Source organism: Hemiscyllium ocellatum, chromosome 16 (genome assembly GCF_020745735.1).
Source record: "Hemiscyllium ocellatum isolate sHemOce1 chromosome 16, sHemOce1.pat.X.cur, whole genome shotgun sequence".
NCBI lineage: Eukaryota > Metazoa > Chordata > Chondrichthyes > Orectolobiformes > Hemiscylliidae > Hemiscyllium > Hemiscyllium ocellatum.
This window is the reverse complement of record NC_083416.1, coordinates 24,535,306-24,558,422: the sequence shown is the minus strand read 5'-3', so window position 1 is coordinate 24,558,422 and position 23,117 is coordinate 24,535,306. Positions and strand designations below refer to the sequence as shown.

Sequence of the window (23,117 nt, the reverse complement as noted above, 5' to 3'; positions counted from 1 at the left end):
ACAACTTTTTTTAAACTGAAGGACATAGCCATCACTGGCTTGGCCAGCATTTATTTTCCATCATTAGGTGCCCTCAAAACGCTAGTGAACTGCCTTCCAGAAAATGCTGCAGTCCATGTGCTGCAGATGTATCCACAGTGCTGAGGAAGATTTTGACTCAATAATACTGAAGAAACAGCAACATATTTCCCCAACAATTCTTCTTTTTTCTCAACCTAACACATTTTTTACACAAAGATTTTTCTAAATTTTAAAAAGCACAAGAAAATTTAAATTTTGGTATGATTTCTCCTGGCCATGTCTTCACCTGCACCAAATTCTGCTCACCTATCACTCCACCCAGGTACTCACTAACCTACACTAGTTTTCACTGAAGTAATACTTTGATGCTAAAATTACCAATTTTTCCAAATCTCTCATTAATCTCACATCTGCAATATTAATTGCCTCCAGCTCTACAATGGAATATATCTACATTCCTCTAACTTTGGATTTGGTTGATGATTGCATCACCACTGACAGCCATGACTTTACTTGCCGGAACCCTAAACTCTGGAATTATTTCCTTATTTTGCTGCTTCATTCTTTCCTTTCACATATTTAAACCAAAGTCTTACCAAACTTTTAGTCATCTACCTCAATATCACCATATGTGGCACAAAGTAACTTTCTGTTATAACATGCCCATTAAGTGCTTTGATAGGTTTTATGTTAAATGCACTCTTACTGAAATTTGTTGAATAGACACCAATTGGCAGCACTTTAATTTTCATTCCATACCTACTACTGCAGTCATCGTTCTCTTCCCCATTCAAATATCCACCATTTATTTTTTCAAAGGGTATGACTTTTGGTCCTCACTACTTGTAAATTCAGTTTTGCATCATTATAACTTGAATTCCATATCTCAAAGTTTTATCTAAGTTAAACCAATCTGCATTTCCTCCCCAATTCAAAACAGTACTTTTTCTAGTGCTCTCTTACTCCTGTTTCTTACCAATTCCATTAAAATCTTTGTACATCTTATTTCCCAATTGTGAATTACACTAAAATGCTAATAATTTCTTCTCTGTACAGTAGTACATTAACTTATTGCACGTTTCAAGTGTTTTCCAGTTTTCCTTCACATTTGATTTGTCTCCTCACCCACTGTTGGGAAAGCATGATTCTAATATAGTTGCAACAGCAATAGAAATGGTGATTATGTACAGTTCTTTGATCACTAGGAAGAGGTAGGCTGAGAAAAGAGGAAAAAGATAAATAATTTCAAACGTAAAACAGGTGAGAATAATGAGCATGCTTGATGTAGGAATAAACTAAAATAGGTAGAAAACTGAAAGAGGACAGAGGTTTTTCTATGAAAGGGATCAGTCAAGTATGCGGATTTCAAGATAGGCTAATTTTTTGCGAGAATGGGAAGCACAACAATATGCGAATAACAAAGAAACAAGTATTCATAATAAAAGGGAATGGAAAACATGGCTTTATCAACTGGATGCCCTGTAAATAACAGGTCATAAGATGTAACTTACAACATTACTCCATTGTTAACCAAATGGTTGCCAACATTTAGAAATGTAGTCTGGTGATAAGAACAGGGATGAACCAATAATTTAAGGAACAGCGAATTGGATGATTCACCATTTATGGTTTGAAAGAAGAAATACTTGAAACAAAATGCATCATTGAGAAAGGATATTACTGTGGCATTAAAATAGAGAATATTTGAAAGAAATACTGTTTAACATGTACTGAATACAAATGTAATTCACAAAAGTAAATTTCAATTTGACAGCAATGGATATTTTATAATCTTCCAGAGTTGTGGACATGTGGAACAGATTCCATAAATAACAGCTTAACTGAAGGTTTGAAACACAAGTGCAGATGGAAGATTGAAGTCTGGTGCCTCCTGAAATCCTGGGACTATGGAAATGCCAGCTTTCCCACAGATATTATATTGGATTTAAAATTAGATAGGGGGCACCGAAATTTTGGAAAGGGGACTGGAAACATTTATAATAGAGTTGCGTGCACTTTTGGATATAATGGTCAAATGACAGTCTGGTCCAGATTTTGCAGGGAGATTTATAAACATACACATTTAAGTATAAGTCATTCAGTCCTTCGACCCCACTTCACCATTTGATCAGATCATGGCTAACTTATGGCCTCAACTCCACTTTACTGTCCACCCTCTATTCCCTTTGACTTGTCAGTGCTCACAATTGTTACCCCTCTGAGTCTGACAGCAACATCAGCACAATTGCAGATTAAGACAGGAAACAAAGTACATATTCAATGCACTGCCATAAGTGACATCAGCCCATTCCACTCTGAGCCAGCACCCATTGACTTCAATTATGTGGAAACAAATTCCCTTTTCTCCTTTCACATTGCAGTTATGCACTCCATTAAAACATTACATTATTCAATAAGGTGTAACTAAGGTTTTAAACAGCAAAAGATGATTTAATTTTAATGCTGTTTATTTCTTGGTTGTTGCCTTTGAAAATATTTTGTGGGATTGATTTCTTGGGACAGCTTCGCAGGTCCACACCAGGAATCCATATTTAAGAACATAACAACCCACAAGCAAAATGAAGCCACAAGAATGTTATCCTTTACAATAAGAGAAATGGAACGTAAAGTAATGATGTTATACTTTAGTTATACATAGGATTGGTGAGTTCACATTGCAAATATAGTGTTCAGTTTTGGTTTCCTTATTTAAGGAGGGATGTAAATATGAAATCAGTACACGAGATTTGTAACTTGAAGTGCTGACTGTCTATGAGGAATCAAACATTATCAGGAGTAGTTGGGTATGGAACTTGGAACACAAACAGATCAGACATTATTTTGATGAATGGTAGTCTCCACGGGCCAAATGTCCAACTTCAGCTCTGTACTTTTACATTCTCACTGCAAAGCTTACTTAGATAAATGCGAGGTGCTGAATTTTGGGAAAGCAAATCTTAGGAGGACTTATACACTTAATGGTAAGGTCCTAGAGAGTGTTGCTGAACAAATAAACCTTGGAGTGCAGGTTCATAGCTCCTTGAAAGTGGAGTCACAGGTAGATAGGGTAGTGAAAGTGGTGTTTGGTATGCTTTCCTTTATTGGTCAGAATACTGAGTACAGGTGTTAGGAGGCCATGTTGTGGCTGTACAGTACATTGGCGAGGCCACTTTTGGAATACTGCATGGAATTTTGGTCTCCTTCCTATTGGAAAGATGTTGTGAAACCTGAAAGGGTTCAGAAAAGATTTACAAGGATATTGCCAGGGTAGGAGGATTTGAGCTATAGGGAGTGGTTGAATAGGCTAGGGCTGTTTTCCCTGGAGCATCAGAGGTGACCTTAGAGGTTTCTAAAATCTTGAGGGGCATGGATAGGATAAATAGACAAGGTATTTTTCCTGGATGGAGCAGTCCAGAACTAGAGGGCATAGGTTTACATTTTTCCCCTAAGGGGCAACTTTTTCACACAGAGGGTGGTACATGCATGGAATGAGCTGCCAGAGGAAGTGGTGGACACTAGTACGATTACAACATTTAAAAGGCATCTGAATAAGTATGGAAGGGTTTGGAGGGATATGGACCGGGTGCTCGCAGGTGGGACTAGATTGGGTTGTGAAATCTGGTTGGCATGGACAAGGTGGACTGAAGAGTGTTTCCGTGCTGTACATCTCTATGACTGTACGACCTCTGAGGTTTTCATAGGATAAAATGCCTACAGGACGAAAGCAGGCCATTTGGTCCATCAAGTCCACACTGACCTTCGAAGAGCATCCCAACCCAATCCCGTAACTCTGTATATCCCGTGGCTAATTCATTTAACTTGTACAATTTTGGACAGTGGGAGAAAAATGGAACAGCCAAAGGAAACCCACACAGACACAGGGAAAATTTGCAAACTCCACGCAGACACCTGAGCATGGAACTGAACCTGGATCCCTGAAGCTGAGAGGCAGCAGTACTAACTTCTGAGCCATCTTTCCTTGAGGTCAGCAGCTATCATCGTTGGTTTAACTCATGCCATTGTCACAGCCCAAATCAATGTATTGAGATATATAGCTGTAGTTATGAACAAATGGCAACTGCATAAGAAACTGATGGCTGCACAAAACCATATATTTGGATTTCAGAACCTGAAACACACTAGCACAGAAACGCCGTAATGCAAATTGAATGATAAAACAAAAATAATGCAGTTTATCATTCACAAAACTGGAGACCAAGTTCAAATGGAAAACAAATTATCTGATGAACTCAAGTCACATGGATTACCTGTTTTTCTTCTTCAGGCATATCTTTTTCCAGTTCTCTTAAATATTCTTCATCAAACTCAAGCTTTTTGGTTTCTTTTATTTCTGAATCATCCTCTAACTCGGAATTTGTCACGCCATCTTCTGTGTCCACAAAACCACCAGTCTCCAGTGATTCTCTGCATTCAAAGAAGCGCTCTTCTGTTGTCTCTTCCTCATCAGCAATGTGAGCAGATCGGAGCTTCTCAGCATTACCGCTGGCTCCTAAAGTTTCATACTCCACAGGTGTTAGCCTGCTTGAAGTTGACTCACTACTTAAATGCCCTGAGGATGGTTTCTGTGTTGCTCCCTCACCATCAGAAACATTTAGAAAAGTTCCCAAATTTTCAGAAAGCTCGGTGTCTTCTGATTCCCGATCCATTTACTGTTCTGATCCACTGAAGCAAAAAGAAAACAAAAAGCTTATCACAATTTGGTAAAGCAAATCAGAGTAGGACCTGTACACTTTATGGAAAGTTCTTGAGGAGTGTTGAAGAGCCGTACAAAGCTCTGGTATGGCCCCACTTGGAGTATTGTGTACAGTCTGGTCACCGCATTTTAAGAAGGATGTGGAAGCTTTGGAAAGGGTGCAGAGGAGATTTACTAGGATGTTGCCTGGTATGGAAGGAATGTCTTATGTGGAAAGGCTGAGAGCCTTGAGGCTGCTCTTGTTAGAGAGAAGGTTGAGAGGTGACATAAAAGGGTTTGAGAGGGTTAGATAGGGTGGACAGGGAGAGCCTTTTTCCAGGTATGGGGACGGCAAACACGAGGGGACACAACTTTAAAGTGAGGGGAGATAGGTATAAGACAGATGTCAGAGATAGTTTCTTTACTCAGAGTAGTAAGCGTATGGAATGCTTTGCCTGCAACAGTAGTAGATTCGCCAAGTTTAAGCTCATTTAAGTCGTCATTGGACAGGCATATGGACATACATGGAATAGTTAGATGGGATTGGCTTCAGATTAGTATGACAGGGCGGAGCAACATCGAGGGTCGAAGGGTCTGTACTGCGCTGTAATGTTCTATGTTCTATAACAAAGAGACCTTGGAATACAGGTTCATAGTTGTTTGAAAGTGGAGTCCTAGTAGTTATGATAGTGACGGCGGCATTTGATGTGCTTTCCTTTTTGGTCAGAGTATTGAGTATAGGAGTTGGAAGGTCATTTAGCAGTTGTACAGGACATTGGTTCAGCCATATTTGGAGTATTATGTGCAATTCTGATCTTCCTCCTATAAAAAGGAGGTTGTGAAATCTGAATTGATTCAGAAAAGATCTATGAGAATGTTGCCAGGATTGGAAGGTTTGAGCTATAGGGAGAGGCTGCATAAGTTGGGGCTATTTTTCCTGAAGTGTCAGAGGTTGAGGGCTGACCTTATAGAGGTTTATAAAACCATGAGGGGCATGGATAGGGTAAATAAGCAAGGTCTTTTCCCTGACATGGGGAATCCAGATCCCAGAGGGTAAGGTTTAAGGTGAGAGGGGAAAGACATAGGAGGGTCCGAAGAGGCATCTTTTTCACACAGAGGTTGGTACAAGTCTGGAATGAGCTGCCAGAGGAAGTGGTGGAGGCTGGTACAATTACAGCATTGAAAAGGTATCTAGATGTACATATGAATAGGAAGCATTTAGAGGGTTGTGGGCCAAATGCTGGCAAATGGGACTAGATTTATATAGGATATTTGCTCGGCATGGATAAGTTGGACCAAAGGGTATATCTCTGTGACTCTATAACTAAAGTAATTATTCTGTACATTTACCTGTGTAGGAACGGAACCATAAATACACAGCATGGAAGGTGTTTCAATGGGGACGTACTCAAACTTATTTTGCTCGATGAGGAGCCGATCTTGAAAGGCGATTTAATTCAAAATGAACTACATTAGTAGAAATCTTTTCGTAAATCTTTTCATAAAGCAGTCAAGCTGATTTGAGAAAAACACATAGATGCATCAATCTCGGCTGAGTGCTGCATTCTTTCGGATTAGATGTTAAACAGTGATCATGTCTGCTTTTTCCACACAAGAATGCACTGTCACAAGGGATTATTTTGAAGAACAGGGAAGTTTTATTGAACTAAAATTTATCACTTGACCATCATCTCTAAAGTTGATAATTTATCTCACTGTTAAACAGTCAGAGCATGGAAACAGACCCTTCAGTCCAACCCAGTCCATATCGACCACAATCCCAAACTAAAATAATCTCACCTATCTGCACTTGGCCCATATCCCCTCCAAACATTTCTCACTCATGTACTTATCCACGTCTTTTAAACATTGTTCTCATATCGCAAACTGTTAAGAGATCTTACTCCTGCAATGCTTCCCAATTAATTATTTACAATGCACAAAAAGAACTGAACTGAAAGCAATTCTTAAGTTTCTACATATGGATTCTGTGTCACCTGAATCCCCAAGGATATCCTTGTATTCTCACATTGTGATAGATTCCCCATTACTAATATCGACTTCCAGTCTTAGCCACTAGATCATTTTGTATGTTTAAACATAATCATTGATTGTTGGAGACCATCAGACTGAATTGCAAAAGTGGTCAGGCATAGGAAGTTTTTGTTTGTCAAGCTTTGATATAAACAACTGTTTTTCACATTTTTACATATTATACAGTGGCAACACATCTAAACACTTTGTATAAGTCCAAGGATGCAAAAAGCACTATATAAATGGAATTGCTATCCTTCAGTTGTAAATTATAATTTAAATCTGTAAAGTCTTTCATACTATTGTGCAAATAATGGGAGTAAAATTGGGTAAATTCAGTTGTTCATAATATTCCTTTTAAAAAGCGTACCTACTACTAGGGGTAATTTCACTTGTGTACCCTTAAGGAAAATAGCCAGTGGAGCCTTCATGCAAGATTTCCCACAAGATTCAAAAAATTGAATATTGTTAAGAAAAGATACTTGCTGTCAAAACTGTGTGTCTTGCATTAATCAGCACAAATGCAAGAAATGTCAAACTTTGAACGATTTAAATGTTGACAGTTTATAATATAGACCATGGTTCTAATTAGTTGGTAAGCTGATTTATTGGCTGAGGGACAGTCACAAACAAAATGACAACATGACTCCAAGCCCCTGGTAAATCAAAAAATTTGGAATATGTGAATATATTTGTTGTTTGCAGAAGACAGGTCCCTACACAAGAATGTATTTTGCTTCTAGCATGCACAAATGAGCAAATTACAAACTTAACTGATTATCTGAAATCCACAATGCAGCCATCAGCATACTTGGATCGTTCAACAAATTCTGACCATCAGAATTACATCTAAAAGTGTTGCCCTGTATCTTATAAGTATGGTCTGGTTGAGTAGTCTGGATTCTGGCCATTGTAACCAGTCAGACAGACATGTCTGATTTGATCAGTCAACCACTGGAACATTTGGCTTGCAAGCCCAGCACCGCACTAGTACAGAAATTCAATGCCTACTGCATTACTAACTACTGATAATGTCATAGTATTTTTCAATTTTAAAATCAGTTACTTCAAAGAAGTCTGCTTTATGGTTAATTCAGCGAAGGTCAGCACTGGGAAAAGTTTAAAGCCAAGAAGTTTGTTGAAAATGTAATTCAGGATCTACTACTTGAAAAAAAATTGCCCTGACTGCATACAGGAAATAATAACATACAATGACCAAAACTTATTTGCAGCCAGATATAGCTTATCAAAAATCATAATCTATACACTTGATAGATTTGCATGCTGTTGCTTTCATGTCCATTTCAATTTAAATCTGCTCAAACCCACTAGGGCCAAAGTGAAATTAGGATCATGTACTGTAAGTCCCCACCCTGCCAAAAGTCTACAGTATACAGTCTCTGCTGTCGGTTTAGGTTCCATTTCAGGATATAAATTTATAGGAGTAAACAAGTGCGGTTTTGCTTGTATCAACTTACAATAAACACTGAACCACCAAATTTCAGCAATATCGAGGGAGTATTTATTCATTTTCTTCCCATGCCTGAAGCTCTGGGTAATAGCAATTCCCCTGCCCCACTATTTATAAATTTGCACTAGTACTTACTGATACATTAATCCTATTCCTTCTAATAAGACAAAAATCAAACTTCAAGACTCAATGATTATCCACTGTTAAACATTGAAATGCATTTTTAAAACATGGAATGCACAATAAATTGGCAAGTATTCTATTCATTTGTAGATCCAAAATATCATTATCCCAATGCATGCCAATCACATAATTCTCTATTGAGTAATCTACTTCTTGTTCAATTTTGTAGTATTCAAAACCTATCAGAAACTAAAGGCCCTGAAAAACCATCTCAAAAGTTGTTTAGAAGGTAAATTAATTTGCATCAAACAACTGTCAGGCAGTCATTATAGTGTGGCCCAGGTTTAAGTCCAACCTGCTCCAGAGATGTGTAATAACATATCTGAACAGACCAATGAGACAAAACAGGGTGGATAGATGACACTGCAACAAAGTCTGGAAGATTCCTGATTTGGTCCACTTCAGTGCTTTTTTTTAAAAAAACTTTCTTTCTGGATCTTAGATTTTCTACAAAGAAATAAAAGCAAAATAAAACTCTAGATGCTAGAAAGCTGAAATTTAAAACATTAGAAGAATACTGGAAATACTCTTTAGTTGAAGGAGAGGGTCACATTCGATTCGAAAAGTTAACATTTATTTTGTCTACACTAGATATAGGTGCTGCCCTTCCTCCGGGGCAAGAAACCGGGCGCCTCCGGCTGGGAGGTGGGTAAAGATATTTGACATTTCTGGAAGAAACTGACGGCGAGTCCAGATGCCAACCTTACTCGCCTGAAAAACCGGGCTCAAAGCCTTGGCTTAAACCCCCAGCTAACCGAAACGACGATATCACATCTCCATAAACCCCCTTCACTAACCTGCTTCTCTCTTCAATAGCTGCGCATGAACCTACCCGGCGGAAACAGCAACACCAACTTCCGGCAACATTATCCAATCGAAATGTGTGGGTACCTCTTTGAAGCATACCGGGAATTGTAGTTCACAGGCTTGATGGACTACATATCTCAGCAGGCAGTGCAATAAAGAGCATGCGCGTTTAGTCTTCGCCAGCTCCCGACCCTCCCTCAAAAAACTACGCAAACATAGCACCCTCGGACGCCCCCTGTTGGACAACTCTGAGTTCAGCTCTTCTTGCAATCAATTTTTGTTGCAGAAAATACTGGAGAAACTCAGCAGGTCTGGTAGCATCTGTGCAGGGAGAACAGAATTAACATTTGGAGTCCTGGGTCACACCAAAACAAAAACAGAAATTGCTGGAAAATCGCAGCAGGTCTAGCAGTATCTGTGGAGATACATCAGAGTTAACGTTTCGAATCCTTCTTCAGAACTGTTTGGAGCCAAAAAGACAATGATTTTTACACAGAGTAATAGTAAACAACAGATTACCAAAAAGAGAGAAAAATGGGTGGACAAACAAAGGAGTGTTAAGCGACAGTCTGGGGGAATGAAGAACTGTTAATGAGACTATTCGTACATGCTAATGGGTAGTGTGTGATAGCAGCCCGTGTGAGAGCAAGGGTCAAGATTAGAGTGGTGCTGGAAAGGCATAGCAGGTCAGGCAGCATCCGAGGAGCAGGAAAATCGATGTTTCAGACAAAAGCTCTTCATCAGGATCGTGTGAGAGCAAGGCCTAGTATGTGGGGTGGGGGAATACAAGGGGATAGATGCTCAAGAGCTAAACTTGTTGAACTCAATAATAAGTCCAGAAGGCTGCAGGGTAGCCAAGTAGAAAATGTTGTTATAACTTGTGCTGAGCTTTGTTGGAGCACTCTAGCAAGCCTGAGACAGATGTGTGGGCCCGAGAACACGGTGGTTTGTTTAAGTAACGAGCAAAAAGCTCAGGGTCTTTTTTTGCAGAGATAATATGTGTTCTGTGAAGTGGTCACCCGTCTGCATTTTGTTTCCCCATTGCAGCGGAGACCACATTGTGAGCAGCAAATAAAGTAGAGTAGATTGAGTGAAATACAGGTAAGGCGCTGCTTCATCTGGAAGGTGTGTTTGGGGCCCTGAATGGTGAGGAGCGAGGAAGTACACAGGCATAGGAAGATGGTTGTGGTTGTTGGATGTCAGTCATGTCATTTCCAGGAACTTTCCTGATTAAGAGCTTCTGCTTGAAACATCGACTTTCTGCTCCCCGAATGCTGCCTGACTGGCTTTGCTTTTCCAGAATCACATTTTTCAACTCATCTCCAGAACATCTTTGCAAGAGTTCTAGGGTAGTGTCCAATGTTTAATGATTTTCATCTTCATCAAAGACCTTTCCTCCACAATAAAGGCAGAAGTGGGGATATTTCCCAATGATTATGTAATGTTCAGCACCATTTGAGACTCCTCAGATACTTTAGCAAGTCTGTTCAAATACGTCACGTTTGAGCTGACAAATGGAAGTAACACTTGTGCCACACAAATGCTAGGCAATGACCTGCTGTATTAACAGACAATCTGTGGTGATACAGCAGTGAACCCCTCTGTTAATTAATCCAAACACCCAGAAAACCTCACCTTGCCTCAACTATTTAAAGAAAATAATATCAATTTATTCTTTAACTCTAAAAGTGAATATTAAACAACAACTATTCACAACTCTAAGCCCCCCTTTCTCTTAACCGCTTAATATCTACCTCCAACTCAATAACAATATACTATTCCAATAAGACACTTATTAAAATTACATCGGCTTAATTTCACCACCAAATAGCTGCTGTTGTCTTCAGTGTCTGTCATCTTCCAGCTGAAGATCTCCCTGGGGTCAAGAGTTTCATATGAAAAGGTTGGGAGTGTGCTGCTGGGAAAGCACAGCAGGCCAGGCAGCATCCAAGGATCCTGATGAAGGGCTTTTGCCCAAAACGACGATTCTCCTGCTCCTTGGATGCTACCTGACCTACTGTGCTTTTCGAGCACCACACACTCAACTCTGATCTCCAGCATCTGCAGTCCTCAGTTTCTCCATCTAGAAACATCACACAGGTGCTTGTAAGTTCTCAGTTCAGAATAGCATTCACTCTCTCTTAAAGGTATAGTACATCCTTCAACTTCATTCCAAATCTAACCACTACTCCTTGACATTTAAAGGTGTTACCATCACTGAATCCCCCACTGCCAACATCATTGGGATTACCATTGACCAGAAACCCAACTGGACTTAGTATATAATTGCAGTGGCTATAGGAGCAAGTCAGAGGCTAAGAATCTTGAAGCAAATGATTGACCTCCTTATTCCCAAAGTCTGTCCATCATCAACAAAGCATAAGTCAGTATTGTGATGGAATACTCCCCTCTTGCTTGAATGTGTGTAACTCCAACAACACTGAAGATGCATGATGCCAACCTGTTCCAGTATAGTTGCAACACTGCCACCTAACTGACAATGTAAAAGATTGTCCAGGTACGTCTTGTACACAAAAAGGAGAATAATCTAGCCTGGTGAATTAAACTCTATCAGTCTTCTCTAGATCATCAGTAAAGTGATGTAGAGAATCCAACAAGTGTTATGAGACCTTAAAGTCCAGCTCTATGCAAAAGTTAGAAGCATTAACCTTGAAGCTGATGAAAACTGAGCTGTCTGTTCTCACCAGTCATATTTCTTTTGATTAAATGATTTAATTTACCAAGTTGGCCAGCTATTGCAGATTGCCTTACAAAATAGTGATTTTTTTGAAAAATGTCAGTCATCTTTTGATCCTGATTAATGGACTAGAATTTAAGATTTCTGATCTGGTCTGCGGCTCCACTGATTTGACAAAGCAGAACTCATTTGACAGGAAAACAGCCCGCTTGATTGGCACAACATCCACAAGCATTCACTACCTCCACCATTGATGCTCAATAACTGCAGTGTGTACTATTTACACTGCAGGAAAATCATCAAAAATCCTGAGATAGCACTTTCCAAACCCATGACCACTTCAGTCTAGAAGGGAAAGAGCATGTGTCAAATGGGAACATGTTCACCTGCAAGTTCTCCTCCAAGTCATTTACCAACCTGATCTGGAAATATATCATTGTTCCTTCATTGTTGCAGGATCAAAATCCAAGAATTCCCTCCCTAAGGGTATTGTAGGTTAACCTACAGCATGTGGATTGTAACAGTTCAAGAAAGCAGCTTTCCACGAGCAGCTCGGTCAGGCAATAAATACTAGCTAACATGCAACATCCACAATCTATGAGTGGATAATAAAAAACTTCAGTACTATTGCTGGAGTGTTTTCTTGGTGCATAACCTTTGAAGTATCTGGAACCTTCAACGTGGTTATGTTGATAATTATGTCGAATGAATTAAATTAGTTTGAAGACTGACATCTGTGATGCTGGAGACCTCAGGACAAGGTACAAATGATTCATCCACTTGGCATTTCTGACAGAAGATGCTTGAAAATGTCTCAGTTTTGTTTTTACACTGAAATGCTGGATTCCCCCATCGAGTATGGGGATATTTGTAGCATGTCTTCCTTCTCTTAGTTGTCAAGTAATTCATGTGGCAGAACTGCAGACCTTTGATCTGATCTGTTGGTTCAGAGGCTTAGCTCCCTCTATCACATGCTGTTTCTGTTTGTCATACAAGTAGTCATCTGCTGTTGCTTCAACGCGTTGTCACCCCATTTTTTAGGTATGTCTGATGCTGCTCCTGCCATGTCGTCCTGTACCCATCACTGACCCAGGGTTGGTCTCCTGATTTGATGGTAATGGTAAAGTAGAGGATGTGCCAAGCCATAAGGCAGAGTATGAATCTGATGCTGCTGATGGTCCACAACTCCTCATAGATGCCCTGTTTTGAGTGCCAAATCTGTTTCAAGTATATTCCACTTGGCACAATAGTTATGCCTCACAATTAAATGGAGAGTGGCCTCAATGTGGAGACGGCCTTCATCACCACAAGGACTTTGCAGTGATCATTCCTATCAGTACTATCAGGAACTGATGCATCTGCAACAGGTGAATGGGTGAGAATGAAGTCAAATAAGTTTTTATTTTATTTTGGCCCCCTCCTCACCTTCCACAGACCCAGTCCAGCAGCTATGTCTTTTAAAACTGTCCATGGCTTATTTGGGAAATTGAGGATAGTATCAAACTAAAAGAAGAAGTTGATAATGTGAAGAACAGGAAGAAGTGTGAGGATTGGTAGAATTTTAGAAAGTAGAAAAAAGTGGGAGGAAAATGTTTATTTAAAAAGCAGCAAACTTGATCTGACAATACACTCCAATATACAAATGGAGAGAATAGATTGTAATATTGGTTCCTTTGATGTAAAGCCAGGAGAAATTATCACAGGAATTGAAGAAAGGGTAAAAATGTTGAACAAATGTTGGTCTTTATTTTAAAAGAGTCAAATTTCATATCCGAAATAGAGGGTAACCAGGGACCCATTTATTATAATTAATTCAAGTCCATGACTCTTATCAGGGGAAAAGATATATCGGAGAAACTAAGTGACCAGTAGCTAATAAATTCTATCCCATATTAAAAGTGCCTGCAGAACTAGCAGATGTACTGAATTTCCCAAAATTCCCAAGAGTCTAGAAAGGTTCCCACAAGTTGAAAGTTAGCAAATTGCTATTCAAGAAAAAGAAGACAGACCGAAAGAGAGAGAGAAAAGTAAAATGAACTACAGACTTGTAGGAGTGAAACCTCTCACCAAGGACAAAGACTCAGGAGGCAGGCAGAATTCAGGCATGTGGCAGGTTTTATTTAAGCAGTCAATGGATCATGCAGGGAGAGAGCCACAGACTCCTGTTGAATCTGGCCTTGTGAGGACATAATTGTGCCCTTAATCTTTAGCTCAGATCAGAAGGGTGCTCAATGATGGTCTGATTTTCACTGTGGGATACACTATTTTTATACATTTTGTGTTACAGTAATCAGATACAACACAGTCACTGTACCCTTCCCTTTATTCTATACATCCAAACCTGTGAAACAACTAATCAATGATGGACAGCTCTAATTTCCCATGATCTCATGATATTTAACAGACATTGTAATCACCAGGCCTTGAGATCTTTCCGTGCATCCTATTAATTCACATTCCAAAGTTACTGGCTGTACTTCTTCTGATATGTCCAAGGCTTACTTAACTCTAAGGACGGTTTGGATTCTGGTGTTTGTTATATTCATTTGCTACCTCTATCAAATTCTGTTACTCCTCTTATATTTCCCACTGTCCTAATTAAATTTTAAAAATTTGATTTTTAATTACAATAAGATTTGTAATATTAATTTCTATTATAAGGTTAGTTATATATTAAGTTTTATATTTACCCCTACTGTTAGCGCGCTAACTAATGAGTTGCAAGCAATTTGTTTCTTACAGGGTATACCAGGCATTCCTTTAATGATAAAGCTTCCCAAAACTAATCAACTTTCACATCTATATTTAAATCTTTTCCCTTAATGCTTTTAGTGACCTTTGTATTTAGTTATATATATGTATTTAGAATTACATTGAAATCTGTCTCTTTGATTACGTGAAGAATCTTTAACTAGAACCTATTTCTTAATATTGAATAATTTCAAAGGAACAACAAATTGCTGCAAAATGTCATTATCTGCTGTTTTCACAGCTGCACAATAAGCTTAGTTGACCATTTGCTGTCTTCTGGACTGAGATTTATTGTCCTTATCCTGACTAACTCTTTTCACCTAAAGGGACAGCGTCCTTTCATTGATGAGATTAGAATGAATTATTGTTTTAGCTTAATGAACTTGTTTACTTGTTTGATCCTCCAGATCTTTATGAACCATAATCCCATTAGTTCATCTGTGTTTGTTATTGCAGGAGTTTACTTTCCCCTTCAATGCTTGTTTCAAATCTTCAAAATATCTGTCCTTGGACGCTTTTTGTCAAACTGTCTCTAACAAATCTCCTTGCAGCTGTTTATGCAAACTCCTTTTTGCCTCAGAATGACCCCTTTTCAAAATTCCTGTTGTGTCTCACTTAAATGCTGGAGCAGGCTTTTCATTCTATTTAACCACTTGCCTGCCATTTTGTGCAGGACGAGAAGGACAACCTAGCTGCCAGCCATCTTATGTGTCCCAAATATGGGCATCCTTAACAAGGCCTATTAGACTATCATCAGATTCCAGGAAAACGCTGGAGTCTATCTTCAAGGATATCTTAATGATGTACCTGGAAAAGTAGAGAATGACATGGTTTTATGAATAGAAAAAAGTGTTTGACAAAATTAGAGTTTTATGACACTGTAGCAGGCATAATAGGTGAAGGGGGTGCAGTAGATTTTATAAACAGAGTTTCTCAAAGGTATTTGATAAAGTGCAACTTTAAATGTTATTGGGCAAAATAAGACTCACAGAATTGAGGGCAATATATTAGCATGGATGGAGAATAAATCAATGGACAGGAAATAGAGAGTAAAGATAAATTACTATTTAAAGTTTTTTTTACATCTCTTTCAAGGCGTATAGGCATCACTGGCTACATTGGCATTTGCTGCACATTCCTATTCACCATTGAATAGATTGGCTTGCTAGGCAATTTCAGAGGACAGTTGAGAGTCAGCCATATTACAGTGACTCTGGAGTAACATATGTATCGGACCAGAGAAGGCCAGTAGATTTCCTTCCCCAAAAGATGTATGCACAGGAAACAGAACAGGAAATATTCATTTAATTAGTTCTTGGCATTTTGGAATGAAATGATTGTCTTGTGAGAACATAGATTATAGCAAATTACAGTGCATTATAAGCCCTTTACCCCTCAATGTTGCTCCGATGTGTGAAACAAATTTGCACATTCTCCCTGTTTCTGCATTGACTCCAGTTTCATCTCACAGTCCAAAGATCCACAGATTAGGGTGGCTTGGCCTTGTTAATTTGCCTATAGTATCTAGGAATTAAGTAAATGCAGCCCATACTCTCTGGAGTTTATAAAAACACAATGTGGTCTCATTGACACCTCCAAAATGTTGAAAGAGTTTGACTGGATAAATATGGAATGCTGGAGGATTTAGAACATAAATGTTAGGATGAAGATGATTTAAGATTGTGATGAGTAAAATCTTTTTTCACTTAGAAAGACTGTGAATTGTTTGAATGGTCTAGTCTGATGGATGCTCCACTGTTGAAGGTATTTAACAGTGAAATTGACAGATTTTTCTCTCAGAGAACAAAGGGACATGGAGAACAGGTGGAAATTTGAAATTAAGGCAGAAGATCAGCCATGATTATGTTGAATAGCACTGCAGACTTGAGGGATCTGTATGGTCTTTTTCTGTTCCTGATTCCTTTGTTTCTATAATGATGAATAGAAGGTGGGGGGTGCCTTGAACGGTTGAGTCTGGAGGTACTGAACATCATTGAAGTTCTCAGTTAAAGCTGGCCTGAGGTAGGAATCGAGCAATTATACCAAAGTAGAATTCGGCAATTTAGACATGGTTCCCCAAAATATATTTACCAATAAATAGTTTGGGTTCTCTGTTCTGGAATGCCATTGTTTTAGCTTTCTTGCTAGTAACTGTTCTTCAACATGTTCCAACAACATAAGGTGGTCACACATGAATAGCAGAAGAGAGTTAAGCAGGGACCCCTCACAGCTTGCTGACTCTGATACTTCCTTCTCAATGCATTACACCAAGGTACAGTGCAGCAGTGGGAAGAAAATTGCCTGATGTGCTGCGAGCAGAGTTTGGATGCAGAACCTCAATTTGTAGAAAATACACAATCATTCTGCAAGGTTCAGGAAATGAGACCATAGTGAGGAAAAGAATATGAATCAGCAGATTCCCTCAGATCCAAATAAAATGCTAAGGTTGTTGTACAAGCATAACAACACACTGTGGGCTGTTACATATGCCAAAGGTTGCTGCCACCATCCTTTTTAATGTGAAAAACTAACAGGACCTGCTTCATCCAGTGTAGTTGAGCACAACCACTTCCTCGTCTAACTAGAACAATATCCAATAGTTAAGAAATTATCGTTATTGCATTTTAACAATAAGTTACAGGTTATATTGGATGACTCAAAAAAGGCCTAGTTGAATTAGCTCCTTTAAAATAGAAATTCATTTTGTCTCGAAGTAACAAATGTTATGGAGAATGGAAGGGATCTTTTGTAAATTACCTTGATTATAACCAACCAAAGGGCTGGGTGATTAAAGAAGGGCAGCCTCCGCACGTGGAAAGACGACAATTTATTGCATCCTGTCTGGATTTGTAATAAATTGATGAACCTCATCAAGATCTTGTTGTAACAATTGATATGATAAGCATTATTACAAAAAATTTGAGAAGGACCAGATGTTAGGTCTCACTTCTTAAAGATTCTAAACTGCTTTACCTATAAATCTATATAGATTTGAATATGGTATGAGTTTAGGGTAGTGCTGACAGCACTTCCCAATATTAATCTTATCAGTACCATCTACAAAGTTGCGAATCGTCTGTCTTACTGCAGATGCTGGAGATCAGAGCTGAAAATGTGTTGCTGGAAAGGCGCAGCAGGTCAGGCAGCATCCAAGGAGCAGGAGAATCAATGTTTCAGGCATGAGCTTCTTCAGGAATGAGGAAGGTGTGCCAAGCAGGCTAAGATAAAAAGTAGGGAGGAGGGATTTGGGGGAGGGGCGTTGGAAATGCGATAGGTGTAAGGAGGTAAAGGTGAGGGTGATAGGCTGGAGTGGGGGTGGGGGCGGAGAGGTCAGGAAAGAAGATTGCAGGTTTGGAAGGTGGTGCAGAGAAGATGACCTGGGGGCTGCAGTGAGAGAGGGACTCACTGAAATCCTTGTAGAGGGAGGAAGAGAGCTTCTTCAAGGAAGGTCATCTCCTACCTTTTATCTTAGCCTGCTTGGCACACCTTCCTCATTCCTGAAGAAAGGGTCATGCCTGAAACACCGATTCTCCTGCTCCTTGGATGCTGCCTGACCTGCTGCGCCTTTCCAGCAACACATTTTCAGATCGTCTGTCTTAGCCAGAGATAGAAGCCGGTGATATATGTTCTTGCTGCATTCTAATCTTCAATCTAATCTAGTCCAATCTAATCTTCAAATTATCTTCTTTCATTTTCTATGTATACCCTAAAAAAAAGCAGAATGTCATACAGCCATTTGCCATTCATCAATAGCAGCTTAGCTTATACTTTATATACATTTCCCTGTTTGAGTCGCACAACTTGGGACTGAGAGTTTGAAAGTCGCTTGCTCTCATCCTTGAATACACCCATTTATTTAGCACAGCTCTTCAAAATAGTAATTTGAAATATTCAAAACTGCAGCCATTAAAAATGAATTCCAAAGTTGCACAAATTCAAAAAATTCACTCCTATACCCTGGAGGTCATGTTAATTCAATAACTACAGCTTTTAATATTTAAAATAAAAACTAATTGGCAACATTTACCACACTATTGCAATAAAGTTTCGTATTCCCTCTTGAAAGTGATGTGCACCATTCCTTGGTGAGACAACCATTGATCTGTTACTACTAATGCTGCTGTGTACTTTCACATGATCTCAACGACACGACACGAAATGTTCCCTCCCTTTGCATAGAAAATGTTTTCTCTTGTGTAATGGAACCTCCAGCAACAATTGGTGATTGTGAGGGAGGGTGCCATGCAGAGGAACTTGAGCCTTTGTGCTGAGACCTCCACAGTGGGCAGCAACAAGGAGGCAAGGCAACTAGAGCAGACAAACAGATCCTCTCTGGGAAAAAAAAAGAATCTTTGGGGTACAAGACCTCTTGGGAATAAGGAGTAGGTAGACAAAGGATTTCTTAATACAGTGTAAACCACTGGCTTCATTCCATGTATACACAGTCATACTTGATCTCAATTTCCCTTCATGTTGTCATAACTTGATGCCAATGGAATAACAATTTCTCACTTCATCTTTGGGCCTTCCATGTGTTCAAATCCCCTGTTGCATTAGAAATAGTCACGGACCAACTGTTGCTCTGTTGACAGTCCTTATTCCATGTCAGTAATATTCCTGGATTCAACTTTTGTATTCACAATTAGTTCATTACTGATCGCTTTAGATTTCTTATTAGTAACTGTTCTTCAACATGTTCCAACAACAAAAGGTGGTTACACATAAATAGCAGAAAAGGATTACAAGGATTGCTTACAGTTTACATTCCTTCTTAATGCATTACAGTGAGACACAACTCAGTAGGTGATGTCAATGAGTTCAACGCTACTTCAGCTGGCAGACGTGCTGATTCCCTAATAATGATATGGATACGCTGGTGTTGGACTGTGGTGAACAAAGTCAGAAGTCACATGACACCAGGTTTCAGTTCAACAGATGACCGTCTTCACCTGACTAAGGAGCAGCCCACTGAAAGCTTTGATTTCATATGAACCTGTTGGTCTGTAACCTGATTCTCTAATAACACATTCGGATAAAGTAACATTTGCTAATTCAGGTGAACACAAGAGTCTGGCACTATCTGAAGCAAGAACAGACATGTTAACTCCAATACTGTCACTAATATTTCTCTGAGGTAAAAACAATGACTGCAGATGCTGGAAACCAGATTCTGGATTAGTGGTGCTGGAAGAGCACAGCAGTTCAGGCAGCATCCAAGGAGCAGCAAAATCAACATTTCAGGCAAAAGCCCGTCATCAGGAGTAAAGGCAGAGAGCCTGAAGCATGGAGAGATAAGCTAGAGGAGGGTGGGGGTGGGGAGAAAGTCGCATAGAGTACAATAGGTGAGTGGGGGAGGGGATGAAGGTGATAGGTCAGGGACGAGAGGGTGGAGTGGATAGGTGGAAAAGGAGATAGGCAGGTAGGACAAGTCCGGACAGGTCATGGGGACAGTGCTGAGCTGGAAGTTTGGAACTAGGGTAAGGTGGGGGAAGGGGAAATGAGGAAATTGTTGAAGTCCACATTGATGCCCTGATGCCGAGGCGGAAGATGAGGCGTTCTTCCTCCAGGCGTCTGGTGATGAGGGAGCGGCAGTGGAGGAGGCCCAGGACCTCCATGTCATCAGCAGAGTGGAAGGGGGAGTTGAAATGTTGGCCATGGGGCGGTGTGGTTAATTGGTGTGGGTGTCCCAGAGATGTTCCCTAAAGCGCTCTGCTAGGAGGCGCCCAGTCTCCTCAATGTAGAGGAGACCACAGCGGGAGCAACGGATTATTTCTCTCTCAATGAAGCATTACAAGAACTAGTTATCTAGTCATTGTATGCATATTCTGTTTTGATGTGCTTTCTAGAACAGAGAGGACCAGAGAAAAGTGAGCAAGGAGGACTCTTGGAGAAGTTGGCTCAGTCACCAAAATTGAAAAGAGGATCGCAGGTGACCTGGTGCTCAACAGGAGGAAGAGCATCCAACAGAGGGCGCCAGTGAGATGTGACCAAGGAAGTTTCAGAGAGAAGTTGCTGCAATCACCACAATTGCTTGTTTCAAATAGCAGCCTTGCCTTGATCAGCAGTTGGGAAGTAGAACCAGCATGTAAAAACTCAAGCACAGGGAAGACCCTGATCCATTACAAGGGTAGAATCATAGGAGCTGCATTTAGTCACATCACATGATCTAAAGTAATGTTTTGGACAGAAGGTATCCTGACTGGTAAGCAGTGGTTAGGTTGGAAGTTAGATTACTTACAGTGTGGAAACAGGCCCTTTGGCCCTTCAATTTTCTTACATCCAATTTCCATTAATGTTTTCATACCCATAAGCTTTAAGAGTAGTGGGACTTAGGCTACTGGTAACTGATGCACTACTGGGAATTAGAGTAGTACCTAGACTGTAGTTTACAGTAAATGCTGCATTCAGTATTTCTTTCAGAGAACGTAACATTAGGGCCACCTAGTTAGCTGTAGTTTAAAAAATATAGACTCTCTGCAGTATGGAAACAGCCCCTTCGGCCAAACAGGTCCACACTGACCCTCCGAAAAGTAACCCACCCAGACCCATTCTCCATCCTATATTTATCCCTGACTAATGCACCTAACACCATGGGAGGTGAGGGCACAAGTTTTGCACTTCTTGCGGTTGCAGGGGAAGGTGCTGGGAGTGGAGGTTGGGTTGGTGAGGGGTGTGGACCTGACGAGGGAGTCGCGGAGGGAGTGGTCTCTCTGGAACGCTGATAGGGGTGGGGAAGGAAATATATCCCTGGTTGTTGGGTCTGTTTGGAGGTGGCGGAAATGATGGAGGATGATACGATGTATCCGGAGGTTAGTGGGGTGGAAGGTGAGGACCAGTGGGGTTCTGTCCTGGTGGCGATTGGAGAGGCGGGGCTCAAGGGCGGAGGTGCGGGAAGTGGAGGAGATGCGGTGGAGAGCATCGTCGACCACATCGGAGGGGAAATTGCGGTCTTTGAAGAAGGAGGCCATTTGGGTAGTTTGGTAGTGGAATTGGTCCTACTGGGAGCAGATACATCAGAGGCGAAGGAATTGGGAATATGGGATGATGTTTTTACAGGGGGCAGGGTGGAAGGAGGTGTAATCTAGGTAGCTGTGGGAGTCGGTCGGTTTGTAGTAAATGTCTATGTTGAGTCAATCGCCCGAGATAGAAATGGAGAGAGGGGAACGGGAGGGAGGAGTTGGAGATGGTCCACATAATTTTGAGGTCGGGGTAGAAGGTGTTAGTAAAGTGGATGAACTGTTCAACCTCCTCGTGGGAGCACAAGTAGCACCAATACAATCATTGATGTAGTGGAGGAAAAGGTGGGGGGTGTTGCCGGTGTAGGTCCGGAAGATGGACTGTTCCACATATCCGATGAAGAGGCAGGCATAGCTGGGGCCCATGCGGGTGCCCATGGCTACTCCTTTGGTTTGGATGAAGTCGGAGGATTGGAAGGAGAAGTTGTTAAGAGTGAGGACCAGTTCAGTCAGTCAAAGGATGGTGTCAGTGGAAGGGTACTGGTTGGGTGAGTGGAAGAGGAAGAAGTGGAGGGCTTAGAGGCCTTCGTGATGGGGGTTGGAAGTGTATAGGGACTGGATGTCTGTCGTGAAGATAAGACATTGGGGGCCGGGGAAGCGAAAATCATGGAGGAGGTGGAGGGTGTGGGTGGTGTCCTGAATGTAGGTGGGGAGATCTTGGACTAAGGGGGACACGACAGTGTCGAGGTATGCAGAGATGCGTTCGGTGGGGCAGGAGCAGGCTGAGGCAATGGGTCGGCTGGGCAGTCGGGTTTGTGGATTTTGGGCAGGAGGTAGAAACGGGCTGTGCGGGGTTGTGGGAGTATGAGGTTGGAGGCGGTGGATGGGAGATCTCCTGGAGTGATGAGGTTATGGATGGTCTGGGAGATGATGGTTTGGCTGTGTGAGGTGGGGTCATGGTCAAGGGGGCAGTAGGTGGAGGTGTCTGCGAGTTAGCGTCTAGCTTCAACGGTGTAAAGGTCGGTGCGCCAAACTACCACAGCGCCTCCCTTGTCTGCCGGTTTGATGGTGAGGTTGGGGTTGGAGCAAAGGGAGTGGAGGGCTGCGCATTGTGAGGGTGAGAGGTTGGAGTGGGTGAGAGGGGTGGACAGGTTGAGGTGGTCAATGTCGCGGCGGCAGTTGGATATGAAGAGATCGAGGATGGGTAAGAGGCCAGCACGGGGTGTCCAGGTGGATGGGGTGTGTTGGAGGCAGGAGAAGGGGTCATCAGAGGGTGGGCGAGAGTCCTGGTTGAAGAAGTAGGCACGGAGGTGAAGGCGGCGGAAGAAATGCTAGATGTCTAGCCGCGTGTCGAACTCATTGATCCGGGAGCGTAGGGAATGAAAGTGAGGCCTGATCGTTCATCCTCAGAGAGGGAGAGTCCTGGAGGGATCATGAAAATACGGCAGGGCTGGGACCTAGAAGCTGGGACCTGGTGTGGGGCTGGAGTTGGTCGTGGGGGCG

General features: G+C 41.1%; 1 protein-coding gene across 1 annotated transcript in view; it reads right to left on the bottom strand.

Moving 5' to 3' along the window:
- ttc1 (tetratricopeptide repeat domain 1) overlaps positions 1–9,239 on the bottom strand; it is a 57,556-nt gene extending 48,317 nt beyond the window's left edge. The window contains exons 1-2 of the mRNA XM_060836735.1: positions 9,200–9,239; positions 4,290–4,704 (exon numbers count right to left, since the gene is read on the bottom strand). Of these exons, the coding sequence (XP_060692718.1) occupies positions 4,290–4,688 (399 nt within the window). The 5' untranslated portion in view covers positions 4,689–4,704; positions 9,200–9,239. The remainder of the gene's footprint in view (positions 1–4,289; positions 4,705–9,199) is intronic.
- Between the last annotated feature and the right edge of the window lie 13,878 nt (positions 9,240–23,117).